The sequence below is a fragment of the Microtus pennsylvanicus genome, chromosome 1 (genome assembly GCF_037038515.1).
Source record: "Microtus pennsylvanicus isolate mMicPen1 chromosome 1, mMicPen1.hap1, whole genome shotgun sequence".
NCBI lineage: Eukaryota > Metazoa > Chordata > Mammalia > Rodentia > Cricetidae > Microtus > Microtus pennsylvanicus.
The window spans coordinates 120,400,625-120,418,239 of NC_134579.1; the positions used below are offsets into that span (position 1 = coordinate 120,400,625).

The 17,615-nt window shown below is 50.6% G+C and overlaps 1 protein-coding gene across 2 annotated transcripts in view; it reads right to left on the reverse strand.

The window, feature by feature from the left end:
• Positions 1–2,691: 2,691 nt before the first annotated feature.
• Rnft2 (ring finger protein, transmembrane 2) overlaps positions 2,692–17,615 on the reverse strand; it is a 57,351-nt gene continuing 42,427 nt past the window's right edge. For both annotated transcript variants that reach the window (XM_075981987.1, XM_075981993.1), the window contains exons 8-11: positions 13,305–13,454; positions 12,060–12,125; positions 11,851–11,952; positions 2,692–5,610 (exon numbers count right to left, since the gene is read on the reverse strand). In XM_075981987.1, the coding sequence (XP_075838102.1) occupies positions 5,476–5,610; positions 11,851–11,952; positions 12,060–12,125; positions 13,305–13,454 (453 nt within the window). In that variant the 3' untranslated portion in view covers positions 2,692–5,475. The remainder of the gene's footprint in view (positions 5,611–11,850; positions 11,953–12,059; positions 12,126–13,304; positions 13,455–17,615) is intronic.

Genomic DNA, 17,615 nt, shown 5'->3' on the forward strand with positions numbered 1-17,615 from the left:
GTGGGCCACTACACCTGGCTTATGCTGGACTGTTTGAATGTCCACAGTGAACTGTTAGAAACTGCAGTGACCGGAACACAGACACTCTGCTGTGTTCATACTATTTTCTTTTCTGAGCCTGAAGTCAAATTGGGGGAGCCCAGGTGGTCAGAAGTTGGTTGAGGATTTGGGGAGTAGGAGAGGAGCAGACTATTCCTGCGTGAGCTGATCCAAAGGCCCACAAAGGGGGTACGCTGACATCACAGTGTCTTTTGAAACCGTTAGCCAAAAGTTTATCTTTTTAAAGATTTTGATCAATCGTTCGATACCTATTTACTGAGCATCTAGAGTGTGCCAGCTGGAGACCTCCACCTCGGAACGAACTTAGTTATGGTACAGCAACGGTCCTTTTGGAGACCAGATGCTGTGAAATGTCCCTTTGCAGTCTGGCTCACAATTTGTAACAGATCTGCCAGATCACCATGGTGACCTCACGCGTTGCTGGCAGATTGCTATATAGTATTTTTTTTTTGCATGCCATGCTCTGGGCTGAATACAATTAAAAAGCTTGCTGTATTGTCTCCTCAGTGGGAAGATTGGTCCCTTTGTACATAATCAAAGACCCCTTCACAGAACGAGTACTGCCCACCGTGGAGTACTGCACGAGGTGCTTCCTGAGGCTTCGCCCGAGAGATCCTCACCCTAGTGGTAGTGCCACTGAGCCCATTTTACAGATGAAGAAGCTGAAGGCCCAACAGTCAGTGGCTGATCTAAGGTTTGCATTTGAATCCGTGTGACGCAGGGAGGCACTGGCATTAGATCAAGGGGCTCTGGTGTTGTTCATTTGAAAGCAAGCATTGTGTTTCCTTGATCGTGGGCAGACAGTGCTAGTCCAGAGGCAAGGATGCACCAGTGGGCCAGCAGGGCGTGTCTACGTTTGCTCAATGGAAAGAATGCCTTATCTGCAGGCACTTGAGGGCAGGCTGAATGGTTTCAGGAGGTTGCTCCCAGCTTCAATAAAGTCCAGGGTGAAGGGTGTCTAATGTGCAAATGGCTTGTCCCACTCATCTCCTTGGCTCTGGGAAGTTTTTCTTACCTCTCTTATCTATCTTCTCCCCCAATCCCAGACTCCCCCAAAGTCTTTGCACTGTAAGAGTCAAGGAGCCCATGTACATGGCAGAGATGGTTGTGAAGGGCATTTGGAACCTGGGGGACATTCTGTCTGGGTCCTGACATTGTTGCCTTGTGCTCTTTTCTAAGTGGAATTTCCTACCTGGACGCTTTGTACATATTTGTTACACTTTTAATAAAAAATTGATTGTGCACCTCTAGTGAAGACCTGTGCGTGTTCATTTCCCTTGGGAAGGTCGGTCCTCGGGGACCACAGGGACCACGGGATGAGCATAGCTGCACGGTGACAGGTGACTCCTCTCTGCACAGGCAGTGCTAGCACATAGAGGTCAGAGGTCAACCTCAGGAACTGTCACTTTTTGTTGACAGGATCTCACAGGGCTTCACAGCCCTGGCTAGCTGGAACTCAGTAAGTTGACCAGGTACTCAGAGGTCCACTTGCCTCTGCTCCTAAGTGTTGGGATTACAAAAAAAGTATGTGCCACTATGCCCAGCTCCACCTTGTCTTTTGAAACTGGGTTTCTTCATTGACCTGCAGCTCACTGAGGCAGCTAGACTAGGTGCCTAGCAAGCCCCATAGGGGCACGATTGTCACCTGAGACTACTAATTTGTACTTTGTTAGATCCCTGGCAAGTTCTGGGTTTATTTTTTTAGATTATTATGGTTTTTGAGATAGAGGTTATGATACAGTCAGGGACCTGCCTCGAACTCTCAATCCTACCCTCAGTCTCATTAGAGTTGTGAACCATGACATCTAGACGAATGAGTCACTCTCCCCGCTACCTACCAGTGCTGTTATGGGACCTGGAGCCCTGTGCATCCGCAGCCAGCATTCTCCCACTGAATTACGTCCGCCCTCACTGGCAGAATGTAAGCAGATTCTCTGCTGATGAGCAGAGCCCTGGCCAAGCAAGTGTTTCCTGATCACCACCAATTCCACACCCCCAGTCAGCAGTGGGGTGTGCTGCGCGGGCACCCAAACAGCAGTGAGATGTGGGGCTTCCAGGGCACACAGACTAAAGTGCTCTGATGATATCTCTCAATTCAGAGTCAAGGACACCCTTGTGTGTTTTTGTAGGCACTAGAGTCAGAGTGTGGTAGTCTCAGATGCAGCCTATGCCAGCAGCCTCTTTTGGGATGTCCCTAAAGACTGTCTCCCCAGAAGTCACTGTCCAACATGGCTCCCTCTCTCCTCTTTTGTGTGTCTATGCTAGTGCGTATGTGCATACATGTCTGTCTATGTAAGGCCAGAGGTCAACAATCAGTGTCTTCATCTGTCCCTCTCCTCTTCATTTTTGGAGGCAGCATCTTGGACTGAATTTGGAGCTAGGCTGGCCAGCCCCAGGAATCCGTGTCTTCCCTGCCCCCACAGATTTGCTGCCACACCCCATGGGTTACATGGGTTCTAGGGATCCAAACTCAGCTCCTCATGCTTGTGCGGCAAGCATTCCACCTACAGAGGCACCTGCGCAGCCAATCCACTTTCTATTTCTTTCTCGGCTTCTCTAGGGAGAAGCATCCGCTGTGTCTCCACAGGCGCTGCACCTCAAAACACGTCTATTTGACTTCAGGAGGCGGACTGACCGACAAATATAACAGAGAAGGTTTATTGGCAGAAGGTTCTCAAAGACACCGAAGACAGCCATGTGCCAAAGGAAAGCACCACAGACCTCAGGCCTGCTCCTGTTTCATCCTTAGCATCAGGATGGATGGTCCCAATGCTCCATACCTGTATGTCATTCCCTTTGGAAAATGCTGGCCCTGTCGAGCTCAGTCCAAAGCAGGCCTTTCTTCTTCCCACACACTTCTTGAAGATTTATTTTGTTTTAAATTATGTGTGTGCATGTGCCCCCCCATATACCCTTCGTGTATGTGTAGGTACCTGCGGAGGTCAGAAGAGAGCCCCCAATTCCCTGGAGCTGGAGTCAACAGTAGTGAGCCCCTTGATGTGAGTGCTGGGAATTGCACTCTTAACTGCTCTGGCTTCTCTCCAGTCTCCCTGTAATGTTATTCTCAGGTTCTTATGCACAAACAAGACTCTGAGGATTCAGTGCAATTTGAGTCTCTGTCTCACAGTTACTGGGCATCAGACACAGAACCTGATGGATGCTCCACTGATCCCCTCTCCAGGGGACACTTCTCCATAGCCCGGTTTTTGGGAAACTCTGCCCTAGCTAGGACAGAAGCAGAGTCATCTAAGCTGGGAGAAAGCCCCTGATGAGATGTCCCCCTCACAGCGTGGAAAATGAACAAGATCCTAGGCTGTCTATCATCTCACTAGGGAACGCCCCCACCTGTGCATTCTTTATATGGCAGGGGGACAGTTTACAGTTCCACAATGTTAGAGAAGTAATGGGGGTGGTAAAACCCCTGCAGCATCCGCCAGTAACCCACACTGCTTTCCTCTTCTCTCCCTTTCAAAATGGAGTCTCAGGTAGCCCAGGCTATCCTGGAACTTGCTTTGTAGCCAAGGAATACCCTTGAACTTCTGATCCTCCTGCCTCTACCTCCCAGTCTGGCATTACATGCATGCACAGCCATGTCTAGTTTATGTGGCACTGGGCACGGAACTTGGGGCTTCCTGCATGCTAAGCAAGCACACTACTCGTTGGGCTACACCTGCAGGCCTGCTAGTTTTCTCGGTCCCAGTAAGTAACACAACATGCTATGTTTTGTAACCCCACTGATGGCTACAGGGTATAGGGATGTCACATCATCATGCAGAGCTTGGGGTCAGGTTTTCAAGCCCCACTCCCAATAGCTGCCTCTGCTCCACCCCATGCTCCACTTCTGTGAGTCTCCCCCAGCTCCAATCCCTCCAAAATGCTGACAGATGTTTCCAGACAAAGTGATCTCTGATGAAAACCAGCTGCAGGCAGCCCCACTGCTCTTCCTAGTTACCCTTTGGGCCAAAGAGAACAGAGGAGCCCATCCTCCCTTTCCTCTTAGAACATCCAGACAGCAGGATTGTTTAACATCATGACCATTGCCATAGTAACCGAGCTTGAAGGATGCTATGGTCTCCTGGAAAGGGTGTCTTGCTGGTACCAGGGAAGAGCCGAGGAGAAAGGAAGAAATCCAGGCGACGGGTTACCCAGGAGCATGAGTCCTGGACCTCCTGGGGGAGGGAGATGGCAGTGAGGCCCCCATTTCCCCCAGGGCATGAATGCTGCTAATCTGCCCACTAGCTATGCAGAGTTTTCTCAAACTTGGCTGGGGCCAGCCTGTTGTGGGGACATCAACAATGAGAAAACAGAGTTGGAAGAGGGTGAAGGCAGGCAGGCAGGCTTCTGGAGGCTTCTGCGTGGTCACCTGTGCTATCTCAACCCAGGTTTCCAAGCAGAGTTTCCCAACGGAAGCAGCAGCTGTGTCCTGGGGACTGGCATGTGAAGTGCACCTGCGAGCCTGCTCCCAGTGCTCCCTGTGGCCCCTCTCCAGCATTTGGTTAAAGATATAAAGCAGTCTTTTTAGAGGCTCTGGAAGGGCTGTTGTTTCTCTGAGCTAATTACCTCACTAGAGAGAGGGAGGGGAAAATGAATTGATAGTTCCTGAGCCGTGCGCCATCTAGGACAGGGATTGAACTGTTAGCTTCGAAGGCTCCCAGGAGAGGCAGCCATGTCCACCAGAGCTCTGCACAGGCCTGAGCTGTCAGCGAGGGAGTTACAGAAGAGGATGAGGAGAGAAGAAATGACAGAGGCCCAGTAGCATGCACCCAGGAAAAAAAGAAATCAGGACGGTCAAGTCTTTCCATGGCTCCCACTGCTTGACCTCAGGAGGCAGCATCCCCAGCCTGTGTGCTCAGTGCAGGCCGCCTCTGCCGTGCCAGACACTTAGGCCACTGATCCTTGGCTACTGAGGGACAGGGACATGAGCCCGGCCTCTGCACTCCTGACAAGCTAGCTCTGCTGGCGTCTGCACGGGAGGCTCATCAGCCTGTGTTAGATGGGACCACATCCAGCTTCTCACCTCAGTCTCCTCGTGTGGTGGGTGAAGCCTGGTGTTCGCACGCTAAACATTCTCCCCAGACCTGGGTCACGTCCTGAGAGGCTGTACTCTTTCAGCTTATACCGGTCTGTAGCATGGAGTGCCAGCAGCAGGAAGCAGGTTAAATGGGGGGAGATTGAGGGGACGGACCACCTACCTGCAGGAAGCTAAGCCTTAATGAGGAGGGCTCCCCTATCTGGTGGGGCAGAATGCACAAACTGTACCAGGGCGATGAGGAATGTGTTGGTGGGGAGACCCTGGGCCATCAGGTAGAGGTGGTGGAAGGCAGGAGAAAGCGCTGGAGGTTGTTTCCCAGGAATCATCAGGGCTGGGCTCAGCAGTGCTGGGCCCTCTGGCATCTCCAGACACTTGTGTTCCCCTCAGTACACCTGCAAGTGTGCAGATGTGGCCCCATCCTTCCAGCAGCGCAGGGTATCCACGGCAACTGAGCGGCAGAGCGGGCAGGTGCGCTCGCGGTCCAGCCACAGGCAGAGGCACTCCTCGCAGAACACGTGCTGTGGGCACAGCGGTAGGAATGAGTGTGATCCGTGAGTTTGGGGACTGGGTCATCCATGCCCTCCAGGAGGGGAGACAATAGGTCCCGACACATCTAAAACAGCAGTATCAGTGGTTGGTGTTCTGGCTGGAAGGCAGAGGTTGGGGCCTGGGGAAACATCCCTGGGAAAGCAGCACCTTCCGTGGGAGGGTGGAATTGGCTGGGGATAAGAAGCACACCTGAAGAGCACGTGCAAAGGTCCTGAGGCCAGGATGTGTGGCTGGGTCGGAGGGGCAAGGGGATGCTGAGGCAGACAGGCACACAGAGCAAACGAACATGAGGTCAGAGGACTGATGGGGCACAGACTGTGTGGACCCTGTGAACCATGTGAGAACTTGGACAATTTTCTTTTTGGTCTCTTTCTCTAGTCTAGACTGACCAGAACTCACTGGAAAAGCCAAAGCTGGCCTTGAACTGTTGACCGTCCTGCCTGTAGCTCCTCAGTGCTGGGGTGAGTCTCCAGTACTGAATAAACCCGTGTCCCCTTGCCGGGTTTATTCAGTACTGGAGACTGACGCCAGCGCTTCGTACCCGCCAGGCGAGAACTCTGCCAACTGAGCTCATTCCCAGCAGACAGCTGATAATTTTATAAACGTAAAAGACCCATTTGCTTGTTAGGTTGAGAACATGCTGGTCCACGCAAGTCCCCACACAGGTCACACAAGCTGGGTGAGTGACAACCTCCTCGCAACTCACTTTCTTCATCTGCAAAATGGGGGTAGTAACCCTGTCTGAGCACGCTCAGCAGGCATGTGAAAACGGCTCAGACAAACAGACAAACACAGGGGTTTTCCATTGGCTTCTGGATGGCATATCGGATGTCTGTGTCCATGAGGGCACAGCCTTGATTAGCTCTGTCGCTGTGTCTGAGAAATGTGGGTCAGGGCAGAGACTCATGGGGCTCTACGGCGAGGAAGACCCTGAGTCTGCCTCCTCAGGGGAGAAGCGACAGAGTCCAGGGCCAAGTGCAGGAATTCAAGGAACCAGGTCTGCCTAGAGTCCTAGCTGAGGAGTTCACGAGCCTTAGCCTGCCTCTGTCCATCTCTGCAGAGGGAGGAGGTATATGGAGAACAAGATGAATCTGAACCCCTCCCCAGCCACACTACCCTTACCCACCACCGTGGACGACCTGAGGGTGGCCGGTAAGATCATCACACTCTTCAGGAGAGTCCTGTTCTTCACCAGTGTAAGTGCCTGGCCCAGGGCCATCTGCCTGCCCAGTCTTCCTTTCCCTCCTCCTCTCCTTCCTTCTCCTCTTCCACTCCCTCTCTCTCTCCTCTCTTTGAAACAGCTTTGTGTAGCTCTGGCTGTCCTGAAATTCACTCTGTAGACATAGACCAGGCTGTCCTTGAACTCACAGAGATCTGCTTGCCTCTGCCTCCTGTGCTGCAATAAAAGGCGTGTGACACTAATGCCCAGCTAGATACAGACTCTAAAGCAACAAGCACGAGCGGTTTTTAAGCCCCAGTGGGCGTCACAGTTCTCCTGACTTCTTGGCTGTTCATACATTCAGCCAGGCTCACAGTGGTCAAGAATGTTCACACTCAGCCAGGTTCACAATTTTCAAGAATGTTCACACTCAGCCAGGCTCACAGGGGTCAAGAATGTTCACACTCAGCCAGGCTTACAATTGTCAAGAATGTTCACACTCAGCCAGGCTCACAGGGGTCAAGAGTGTTCACACTAGCCAGGCTCACAGGGGCCAAGAATGTTCACACTCAGCCAAGCTCACGGGGGTCAAGAATGTTCACACTAGCTAGGCTCACAGGGGTCAAGAATGTTCACACTCAGTCAAGCTCACAGGGGTCAAAAATGTTCACACTAGCCAGGCTCACAGGGGTCAAGAGTGTTCACACTAGCCAGGCTCACAGGGGCCAAGAATGTTCACACTCAGCCAGGCTTACAATTGTCAAGAATGTTCACACTCAGCCAGGCTCACAGGGGTCAAGAATGTTCACACTCAGTCAAGCTCACAGGGGTCAAGAATGTTCACACTAAGCCAGGCTCACAGGGGTCAAGAATGTTCACACTCAGCCAGGCTCACAGGGGTCAAGAATCAGGAGAGTGCTTTGTTATCTGACAGCTCTCTGCTCTTTGGCAAAGGAGTCCTTTAGAAGTCCAGGTGTGTGCTGAGCACCTCTGTTTCCTGAGTTTCTGTGGGTCTTGATGGGCAGCACACCATGAGCACATGAAAGGCTAGATGGACCAACATGGGAACAGAGCTGTAGCCTCTGTGGACACTCACTGTCCAATGACCTTATATCCACAATCTGTTTCTGGGGCACTACCTCAAGGGGGGCACTGAGGGCAGAGGAAGTAATGTGCTGAGGTTCACCCTATAATTCTTTGAAAGGGAGACAGGTGGGTTCTCCACCCACCCATCCATCCTTCCATCCATCCATCCATCCATCCATCCATCCATCCATCCATCAATTTATCCATCCATCCACCCATCTACAGAACTATTTATATCCATTCACTCATCTTCATCCATATCCATATCCACCCACCCACCATCCATCCCATCTATCCACCCATACAACACTCACTGTGCCAGCACTATGTCTCTGCAAATACAAGACAGTAATAACTTCCACTCTCAAGGTTCTTGCAGTCTGGCCAAGGGAAGACAGACCTTACATAATCATTAACTCCATAAATGATCATGCTGACAACTGGGAAGGGATCTGTGGTGAAAGTCCACAGTGTCTAAGACCATGGTGTGTAAGACCACAGTGTCTAAGACCACAGTAGCCAGGAACATGGCTAGTCCGGGGACAAACGAATGGGGAACATTTCTTAAGTGGTGTCTGAGCTCGCTCATTCATTTGTTCGTTCGTTCGTTCGTTCGTTCGTTCAGTATAGAAAGGCACTTTCACCTGCATGGGTCTCCTCTGCCCTTGCAGGCCCAGCACACAGCAGACGAGAAAGGTGGAGATGTGAACTCAGTCAGCCACTATATGTGGCTGCCACTCATAGATCTAAGACAATGGTGTCTTGTTCCCCCCCTCCCAAGAAGTCTTCATCCACCTTTGGGAAGATGTGGTACCAGGAGAATGGAAGAGACAGACAGATTGAGGCACGGAGAGGCTGCCAGGAGAATGATTTCCCCTCGCCATCATGTTCAGATAATCCTCGTCACGGAGAAGGAAATACAGATGGCTCCAAAGCACGAGCAGAGATGCCCAGCCACACTCATAATTAGGGAAATGCAAATGAAAGAGAGCTGAGACAGCACTGTCACCTGTCAGTCTGGCAAAGCAAGGGGTCTGGTGACGCTGTGTGCAAGCGAGGGTAGGGGCAAGAAGCTGGCCACACTCCATATGAAGAACAGGCACACAGTCACTCCAAAGAGGGCAATTTAGCAAGATCCACCAAAATGGAGGACCCTCTGACCCCAGTAATTATACCACTAGGAATTCACGCTACCATCCGAGACAGAATGCCTGCTGGGAACCCCAATCACAGGCCATGTGGGGCTTCAGAGGCTCTCTCTACCTGAGTGAACTCCTTTAATCAACCATGGCTCAGGTGGGCATGATCAATCTATTTCAGTCACCTTTGCAGCAACATACGATGCTACGAGATGGGGTCTCAGTGGGGAAATAGCTAAACAAATGATTGTCTGTCCCCATAATGTCAGATCTGCGGCTGGAACACAGAATAAGGATGGACCTCTAAGCGCTGGCCACAGGTTACAAAGGTGCAGAGCAACACACAGCTCAGGGAAACTATGCCACAAGTTCAGTTTGTCTGCTTGTTTGTTTGGTTTTGGTTTTTCGAGACAGGGTTTCTCAGTAGCCATGGAGCCTGTCCTGGAACTCCCTCTGTAGACCAGGCTGGCCTCTGTTTCCCAAGTGCTGGGATTAAAGGCTTGCGCCACCACTGCCCAGCCGGTTCAGTTTGTTTTAAAAGATGTTTACGGGTGTGCATGTTAACACGTGCACATGCTGTGTTGGACAAGGCTGCGAATTCTATAAAATATCCATGGCAAGAAATAAAGGAACTGGCTACTGAGTTGCTTGTGAGGACAGGCACAGGACGAGAGCTGAGAATGAGGGCACGTGGCCTCTCACTACACTTTGCGTTTGTTTGTTTGCTGTGTGTGTCTGGGGCACATGTGGGAGTCAGAGGAGAATGCACAGGTTCCGAGGCCGGAACTCAGGCCCGGCAGGCTGTGCAGCAGGCTCCGTCACTGGCTCAGATACCTTGCCGCCTTACTACCTCCATCTTGGTGTATTTTGCAAAACATTTTTTTTCTTAAAAAATAAAGCATAACCCTTTGTTCTGGAAGAAGTTTAAACTAGTGGAAAAGTTCAATGATGGTCCCCACCCAGGCTCAGTTTCTCCTCGCATTATTCATGACTGGGAAGGGGATTTGTCAAAGCACAAAGAACTGGATTGACACGTGACTACTGAGGGATTCGAGGCTCAATTTAAATTTGATCAAACAGGCAGTTTTATCCTCCTCTGTCCCAGGATACAAATGCAGTTACAAATTGTATTTTGTTGTCATGTCTCCTTTCTGGAGTTTGACTCAGGTAAACTAAATGTCTTTTTTTGGGGGGAGGGGGCTTGCCTTGGAGCTCAGGCTGGCCTTGAACTTCTGGACAGAGATTCTTTTGCCTCTGCCTCTCAAGTGCTGGGATTAAAGATGTAAACCACTACACCTGGGTACACTATCAATTTAAAAACAAATAACATTAGGGGGATGAGGCTGTAGCTCAGTTAGTAGTTAGTTGCAGCTCACACGAGCTCTGGGCATGGCAGTGCGTACCTACAATCCCAGCATCTGAGAGGCAGAGGCAGAAGATCAGGTCAGTCATCCTTGGCTCCATAGTGAGTTTGAGACTATGAGATTAGTCTGAGCTACACGAGACCCAGTCTCACCAAAAAGAAAAAAACAAAACAACAACAACAAAACAACGGACATTAAAATTTCACTCAGAAACAAGCTCCTATGAAGTCTCTCAGGCAGCAATAACAAATTCCTTCTTGCTAATGCTAAAAGAGGACCCTAGCTCCAATCCCATCTTCTGAGGGTGTTAGGGGGACCATCTGCCTTTCTTCTCATTCCTTCTGGAAGCAGGCTTATGCAGAAAGCCTCCTCAGACTGGGGCATGTCACTCTGCCCCGTCCCCGGGGACTCTGCATGAATCTCTCTTACACAGCTCTTCTCACTGCCTGCCTTGCTTCATAGTTATTTATGACTATGTGTCTGCATCCCTGAGGAGGCCGAGAGCTTCCAGAGGAGGGACAGGCTCTGTGCATCTCCCTCCTCGCCTCTCAACTCTGATCATTGCTCAGACCCAGCTCACAATCACCGAATTGACACCTGGCCCCTAATGTCAGGAAGAGGGGAAGGGGCACATTAGGGAGTCAAAGCACTTATCACCACGGCTTAGGGACCCCCATAGCAATGGAAACAAAGGATACTGATAACTGCGCAGAAAATAACCAAGACAAGGCTGGCGACTGCTGTTGTTCAGCGATCCAGGTTTAGCGCTGCACAGATGACCTCATTTAAATGCAGCCAGAGCTGACGCAACAGGCAGTATTCGACTTTTTTTTTTTTTTTTTTGGTTTTTTTGAGACAGGGTTTCTCTGTGTAACAGTCCTAGCTGGCCTGGAATTAGCTGGCCTCAAACTCAGAGATCTGCTTTCCTCTGCCTCTCAAGTGCTGGGATTAAAGGTGTGCACCACCACTGTCTGGCAGTATTAGACTTATTGTAACTATGGTAGGACACATACGCAGTAGGCAGTATAGTGATCATTTTATACTTGTCATGGGGAGATGAATTTGTCCCCCTCCCACACACTGCACCAGGGATCAAAAACACACATGTGAGCCCAATGCTGGGAGGCGGAGGCAGGAGGATCCTGTGTTCAAAGATTCCTGAGCTAGTCCCGAGTTAAATCCACAGCATGGACACTTTTAAAGAACTGTGGCTGGAATTCGCACTCGCAATGCTCTAATTTCACACACCAAGATGGACATTTACCAATGACACCAAGGCTCAGAGAGAAACGCAGCCTGCCATTGGCTACCCAGCCAGTAGGGGCAGGGGTGGGATTCAAACCCTGGTCTAGCCACCTCTGGTCTTGACAGGTTGCCCCCATAGACCACACTAGAGCCCTGAGATGGGCTCCCAGGATGGGCATTCTGTGGAGCGGAGTCCCAGTGGACACTGCCACTCACCTGGCACAGGAGAATCATAGGGTCTCGGAACTCAGCCTGGCAGATGGCGCAGATAGCGCCCGCTTCTGTGCACTGCTGCCCCGTGGCTCGGACCCCATAATTCTGTGTGAGGAAGAGGGGGAGGGGAGACAGACAGCATGAGCCCTCAGAGGCAGTGCCTGTGGTTATGAGGACCGGCTACCCCTGCCTCGGGGCTGAGGCTCACTCACCTGTTTGGAGCAGAGGAGCTTCAGCGCTTTCCTGACTCCACCCACGCGACCACAGATGTCGAAAGACTGAAAGCAAAGCAGAGGGAAGGCTGAGCACCTTCGCCCGGAAGCCCCCATTTTTGCCTCTGATCATTTTCAGGAAACCTCTTTCCCTTTCTATCCGTGTTGCCTGACTTCTGTCCTGACGCAGATCAACAGTCCCCTCTGCTACCCTGATCAGATAAATAAACAGCATATAAACTGTCTTTCCCCTTGCCAAGCCCAGGGCAGGCACTACTAATCAATTACAGCACTTTTCCAGCACTAGAGCCGGCCACTGGTAGCAGATCACAGTGAGCAAGATCAAGCCCCAAGGCTGATTCTGCACGAATTGCCTGACTGGCCCTGCTGGAAGGAAGAAGACTGAATGCATTCACTGTCCCTAGAGCCTTTAAAGACAGAAAGAGAGAAGGAAGAGAGAAGGGAGGGACCAGTTGGACAGTTTAGTGAGTAGAGCACTTGCCATCAGCCTTACTTTCTGAGGATCCCTAGAACCCACCCGGGGTGGGGGGAGGAGAACCCGACTCTGGCAAGTTGTCCTCTGACCTCTATATGTACACTGTAGCCTGTGTATGCCTCATCTGTATAGCTAAATAAGTTCATTAAAAATAGTATTGGTATATACTATGATGCTATGATGTGGGTTAATCTCAAAACCATATGGTAAATCAAACAAGCCACATCCCAAAGGCTGCTGCACACACACACACACCCCACTGATATGTAACACCCAACACCAGCACATATGTAGGCACAGGACATGGGTTAGTGGCTGCCTGGTTCTGGGAGGGGAGGAACGGAGAATGGCTGCTGCCCAGGAAGGCTTGGTATAGCAAATGCCACTGACTGCACCTGACATGAGGTTAGCAGCCACCAGGCCTGGTGATGCAGGCTTGTAATCCTTCCCGGCTTCTCCACAGGCTGAGGCAGGAGGATTGGGAGTTCAAGGATGGCTTGGGAGCTTGGTGAGAGCCTGTGTCGGAGTTTTAAAGGGACACGGCAGAAGGGCAGAATGCCCGCCCACCATGAGCAAAGTCAGGGGTTCAGGTCCCAGCATGAGAGAAAGAAGGAAGAGATAGATTGACTGATGGCTAATTCTATGCTATATGAAAGTATTTTGATTTGAAAACCAGAAGATGTCAGTGGCTGGCCCTAGCTCCTCAGCAGTCCCTCAAGTCAGTCCCAGCATGCCCTGGGCCAGCTCACCTTGCACAGACTGTAGAGAATGATCAGGACCCCTCCCAGGAAGTAGCTGTTGGAGGAGTCGTCCCCCATGATGTATTTGTACCACAGCTGGATGGGAACAAGTGACCTGAACAGCTGGCTCAGCTCCTCGATGACCAGATAAAACTTACCCTGCAGCCACACAAAAAGCATCAATTAGTGTTAGCAGCCAAGACCCAGAGGACAGAGCTGGGGCCCAGGCACGGCCATAATGACAGTCCAGGTCACAGGCAGGCCATTAATCAGCTTTGGAAAGCACTCAAGCTGGCTCTAATGGGGACCGATGGATGTGGCCAGGGAGACATGGCTCCTGCCTGAAGTCCTTGTCCACCGCCCACTGCCCACTGTTCACCAGATCAAAGTGCCAGGATCAGGTGTCAGGGATGGAGAAACAGAACACTTTGGACATGGGGCGGGTGTGATCACTGTCTGACTGAGTACAGTATGAAGGGTGGAGGACAGTCGCTGCCTCCTCCACGCTACCACAGAGAGCCGACTCTGGTACCACAGGGTAGGAGCAACAAAAGCCAGGCTGGGAGCCAAGGGCAGGCACCCACTTCTGCACTTCTACCTCCTGTGGCCCCCAAAGCGGCCAGATGTTATCTTGTGAAGGATCTCGACATGGGGCCTCACTCTTTCTGGGTTGACTCTCATCCTGACAAGCCCCAGAATGAGATTCCCATTTTTCACTCCGCGGAGTTACTCTAAAGACAATGAGTAGGAAGAGGACCAGTTCAGTGCCGGGCCACAGGGTTAGGGTCCTTCTTCCCTTTGGCTGTGAACAAGTCTCATGAGGGCCTGAGCTGGCAGAGGGGCAGAAGTGAATCCCCTCCTCATGGAATCCAATGAACGCGAACACTCGCTTGATGGGAGACCCTTGGCACCCCTCCAAGGAGGTTCCCTGGGAGAAATGGACATGGGCCCATTTGAAGGAAATGTTCTTGGCTGCTGTAGTCACAAGACCCACTAGCTGAAAACTGCCCAAATGTTTCACCCATAGCTGAACACATAACACAAATTCAGACAATATTTATAAAATAGGCGAGTACTTGGCTATTGAAGCTAACAATAACAGATGACTGGTATGTCTACCAACAAGGCTGGATTTCACAGGCATCATGGTATTTCAAAGGCTATAAAAGACTCCATACTGGGCTGGACAAATGCTCTAGTGGAGAAAGTGTTTGCCAAACAAACATGAGGACTGGAGTTCAGATCCCTACCACCTGCATTAAAGCCAGGCAGGAGAGGCAGCCCACTATAATCCCAGAGTTTGGGGATCAGGGACAAAGGATCCCAGGGAAAGCTGGCTAACTAGAGTAGCTGGATCAGTGGGTTCTAGGCTTCGTGAGGAATTCTTTTTTTTAAATATTTATTTATTTATTATGTATACATTATTCTCTCTGTGTGTATGCCTGCAGGCCAGAAGAGGGCACCAGACCCCATTACAGATGGTTGTGAGCCACCATGTGGTTGCTGGGAATTGAACTCAGGACCTTTGGAAGAGCAGGCAATGCTCTTAACCACTGAGCCATCTCTCCAGCCCCTTCGTGAGGAATTCTGCCTCAGTACATAGAGTAGAGAGTTAGAGGAAAACATTCAACATCAATTTGGAGCCACCACATACACACACACACACACACACACACACACACACACACACACACACCCCACACCACACCACACACACAAAGACTCTACATGATAATTCTTGTTTATAGAAAATCTAAGAATAGGTAACACTAAGCTATGGTGATAAAACCAGAGCCCTGATTGTCCAGGGTGAGGATGGGACTCTAAAGGGACACCAGGGAATTATGGGAAATAGCAGCAGGTTCTTCATTGATAGTGATGGTACTTATGTGGGCATGATCATGTGACCCGGCTCACAGAACTTTATAATAAGGAAATCACACCTGAATAAGACTGAGTCACATACACATAGCCTTCCTCAGTCTCCACAGACTGAGAAACCTGAGTGAGCTCAGTAGCTGCAACCCTTCTAACAAAACCACAGGGCTCCGCACAAAGATGTGCCATGGAGTGTCGCCAGGACGACCTCTGTAACGGCAGAAGGTCACAAAGGAAATACACACGCAGTGGGGTCTGACTGCCGGCACTCTAGGTGGACAACCGCACAGCTATGACAGATCATCCCGTGAAACAGCAACTGTGTGGTTAACCAAGCAACCAAGGTCAGCACCCCCAGGAATAACTCACCCCAACACCATGAACCGTAGGGTATGACACACTGGGAAGGAAAGTGTCACTTCTGTGGTCCCCAAAGAAACCATCAGAAAACAATAGTTGAATTTAAATAATTGAACCTACAGAATAACCGCCCAGAGCTTTTCAAAACAAAGATCAAGGACAGCGCCGCAGGAGAAGGCTAGGAGAGATTTGGTAAACTAGCGCGTGTGTAAGGCTGAATTCTTTAGAAAATGATCATATGTTATTTAGTTAGTGTACAAGTGCATGTGTGAGCCACAGCCGTGTGGAGGTCGGAGGACAACTTGCAGGAGTCGGTACTCTCCTCCCAACCATGTGGGCTCCAGGGGTCAAACCCAGGCTGTCAATCTTGGCAGCAAGCACTTTTGCCAGCTAAGTCATCTCCCCACCCAAAGGGAGACTTTGTATCCAATTCTTTGCATTGATCATGGCAGTAGGGCACAAGGCATCCAGGAGGTGACCCCTTGAAGCAGATGTACATAAGGACCAAGAATGATCATCCAGTCATCTGCTCCCCTTTATCCTCATGACTGGCTGAGTCCCTGTGTATGTATGGGTAGGTCACTGTTTTCTGAAGAGGCCTTCCTTTCCCTTCAATACTCCTTCCATACGGCCCAGAAATATCACCTGGAGGCAAATCTAGTTCCTACATCTCTACATAAAGTAGAGAGTTACTGAGGAAGACCCTTGACACCAATCTGTGGAATGTGGAGGACCACTGCCATGTGGCAATGCTACTGAGCCATGGATGACAAGGAAGGCTCCTGTCTGTCTCCCACAGCAGGTCCCACGCTCTGCAGAATCCCACTACTGTCCTGGTTTCCCAGACTCAGCTGTCCCATGCTCCCCTCACACCTCCCAACTGTTGTCAGTAACTTGTCTCACTGCTTGGGCCAAAACATCCTGGCAGAAACAGATAGAAATAAGAATTATCTTGGTGTCAGAAGGCTCAGCGCACGGGCACTTGGCTTGTGTTTCTAGGTATACTGAGAGGACCAATACCATGGTGGTTAGAGTGTGATGGAGTCGCTTCTTCATGGTGGACGGTAAACAGGCAAAAGGTGCCAGAGCGAGATGTATCCTCCAGGACGTGACCCAGTGACCTATTTCCCCCAGATGGGCCACACCCATACCTTTTACCACTTCCCAATAATGCCACACAATTATGTGTTCATGAAGAAATCTATCCATCCACCCATCCATCCATCCGTCCGTCTGCCCATCAGTCCGTCAGTCCATTCAACCACCCACCCACCCACCTACCCATTCATCCATCCACCCACCCACCCATTCATCCATCCATCCACCCATCAATCTATCCCTCCACTCACCCACACACTCACCCACCCATCCCTCCATCATGTGGGCCCCTCAGACATGTCTGGAGACATCCTTACAGACACCCCTGGAGGTGTGCCTCAGTCAGCCTCAGATTACTCGTGTGTGTGTGTATCCATGGGCACATGTGCACATATGTATGCAGGTGCACACAGGTTTTTGTGCATGTGTGGAGGCCAGAGACTGAAGCTGCGTGGGTGTCTTCCTCAATCATGTCCACCTTATTTTCCGAGGCGAGTTCTCTCACTGAATCTAGGCTTTGCCTGCTATGCTGGCTCACCACCTTCTTGTTGCCATGGGCCCACGTTGGAATTATGGGTGCACTGACTGCCCTGACCAATGCATGTATCTGAGTGTGGAGCCGGAGAAGGAATGCAAATCCTCATGCATTCATGGCAGGCCGTTAGCAACGGAGCTGCTTCCAAAGCCCCTGCTCACAGTTCTTGATCCAGTCTGGGTGATAATCTGCTCACATGCTAGAGCATGTCCCTTGTCTACCTCTAGTCTCCCAACTTCTAACAGTGCTTTTCTACTTCTTCCTGAATTCAGCTTTCCTCAGAGAACTCCCCTCTCTTCCCTCCCATGTATCTCACCATCCCACAATCCTCCTTTCCCTTTTTAGGAAAATGTGTATGTGTGGTATATGTATAGCTGCATGTGTGTTCATGTGGATTCATATAGAAGACAGAGGTTGACATCGTGTGTCTTCTACAGTCTTTCCTCTCT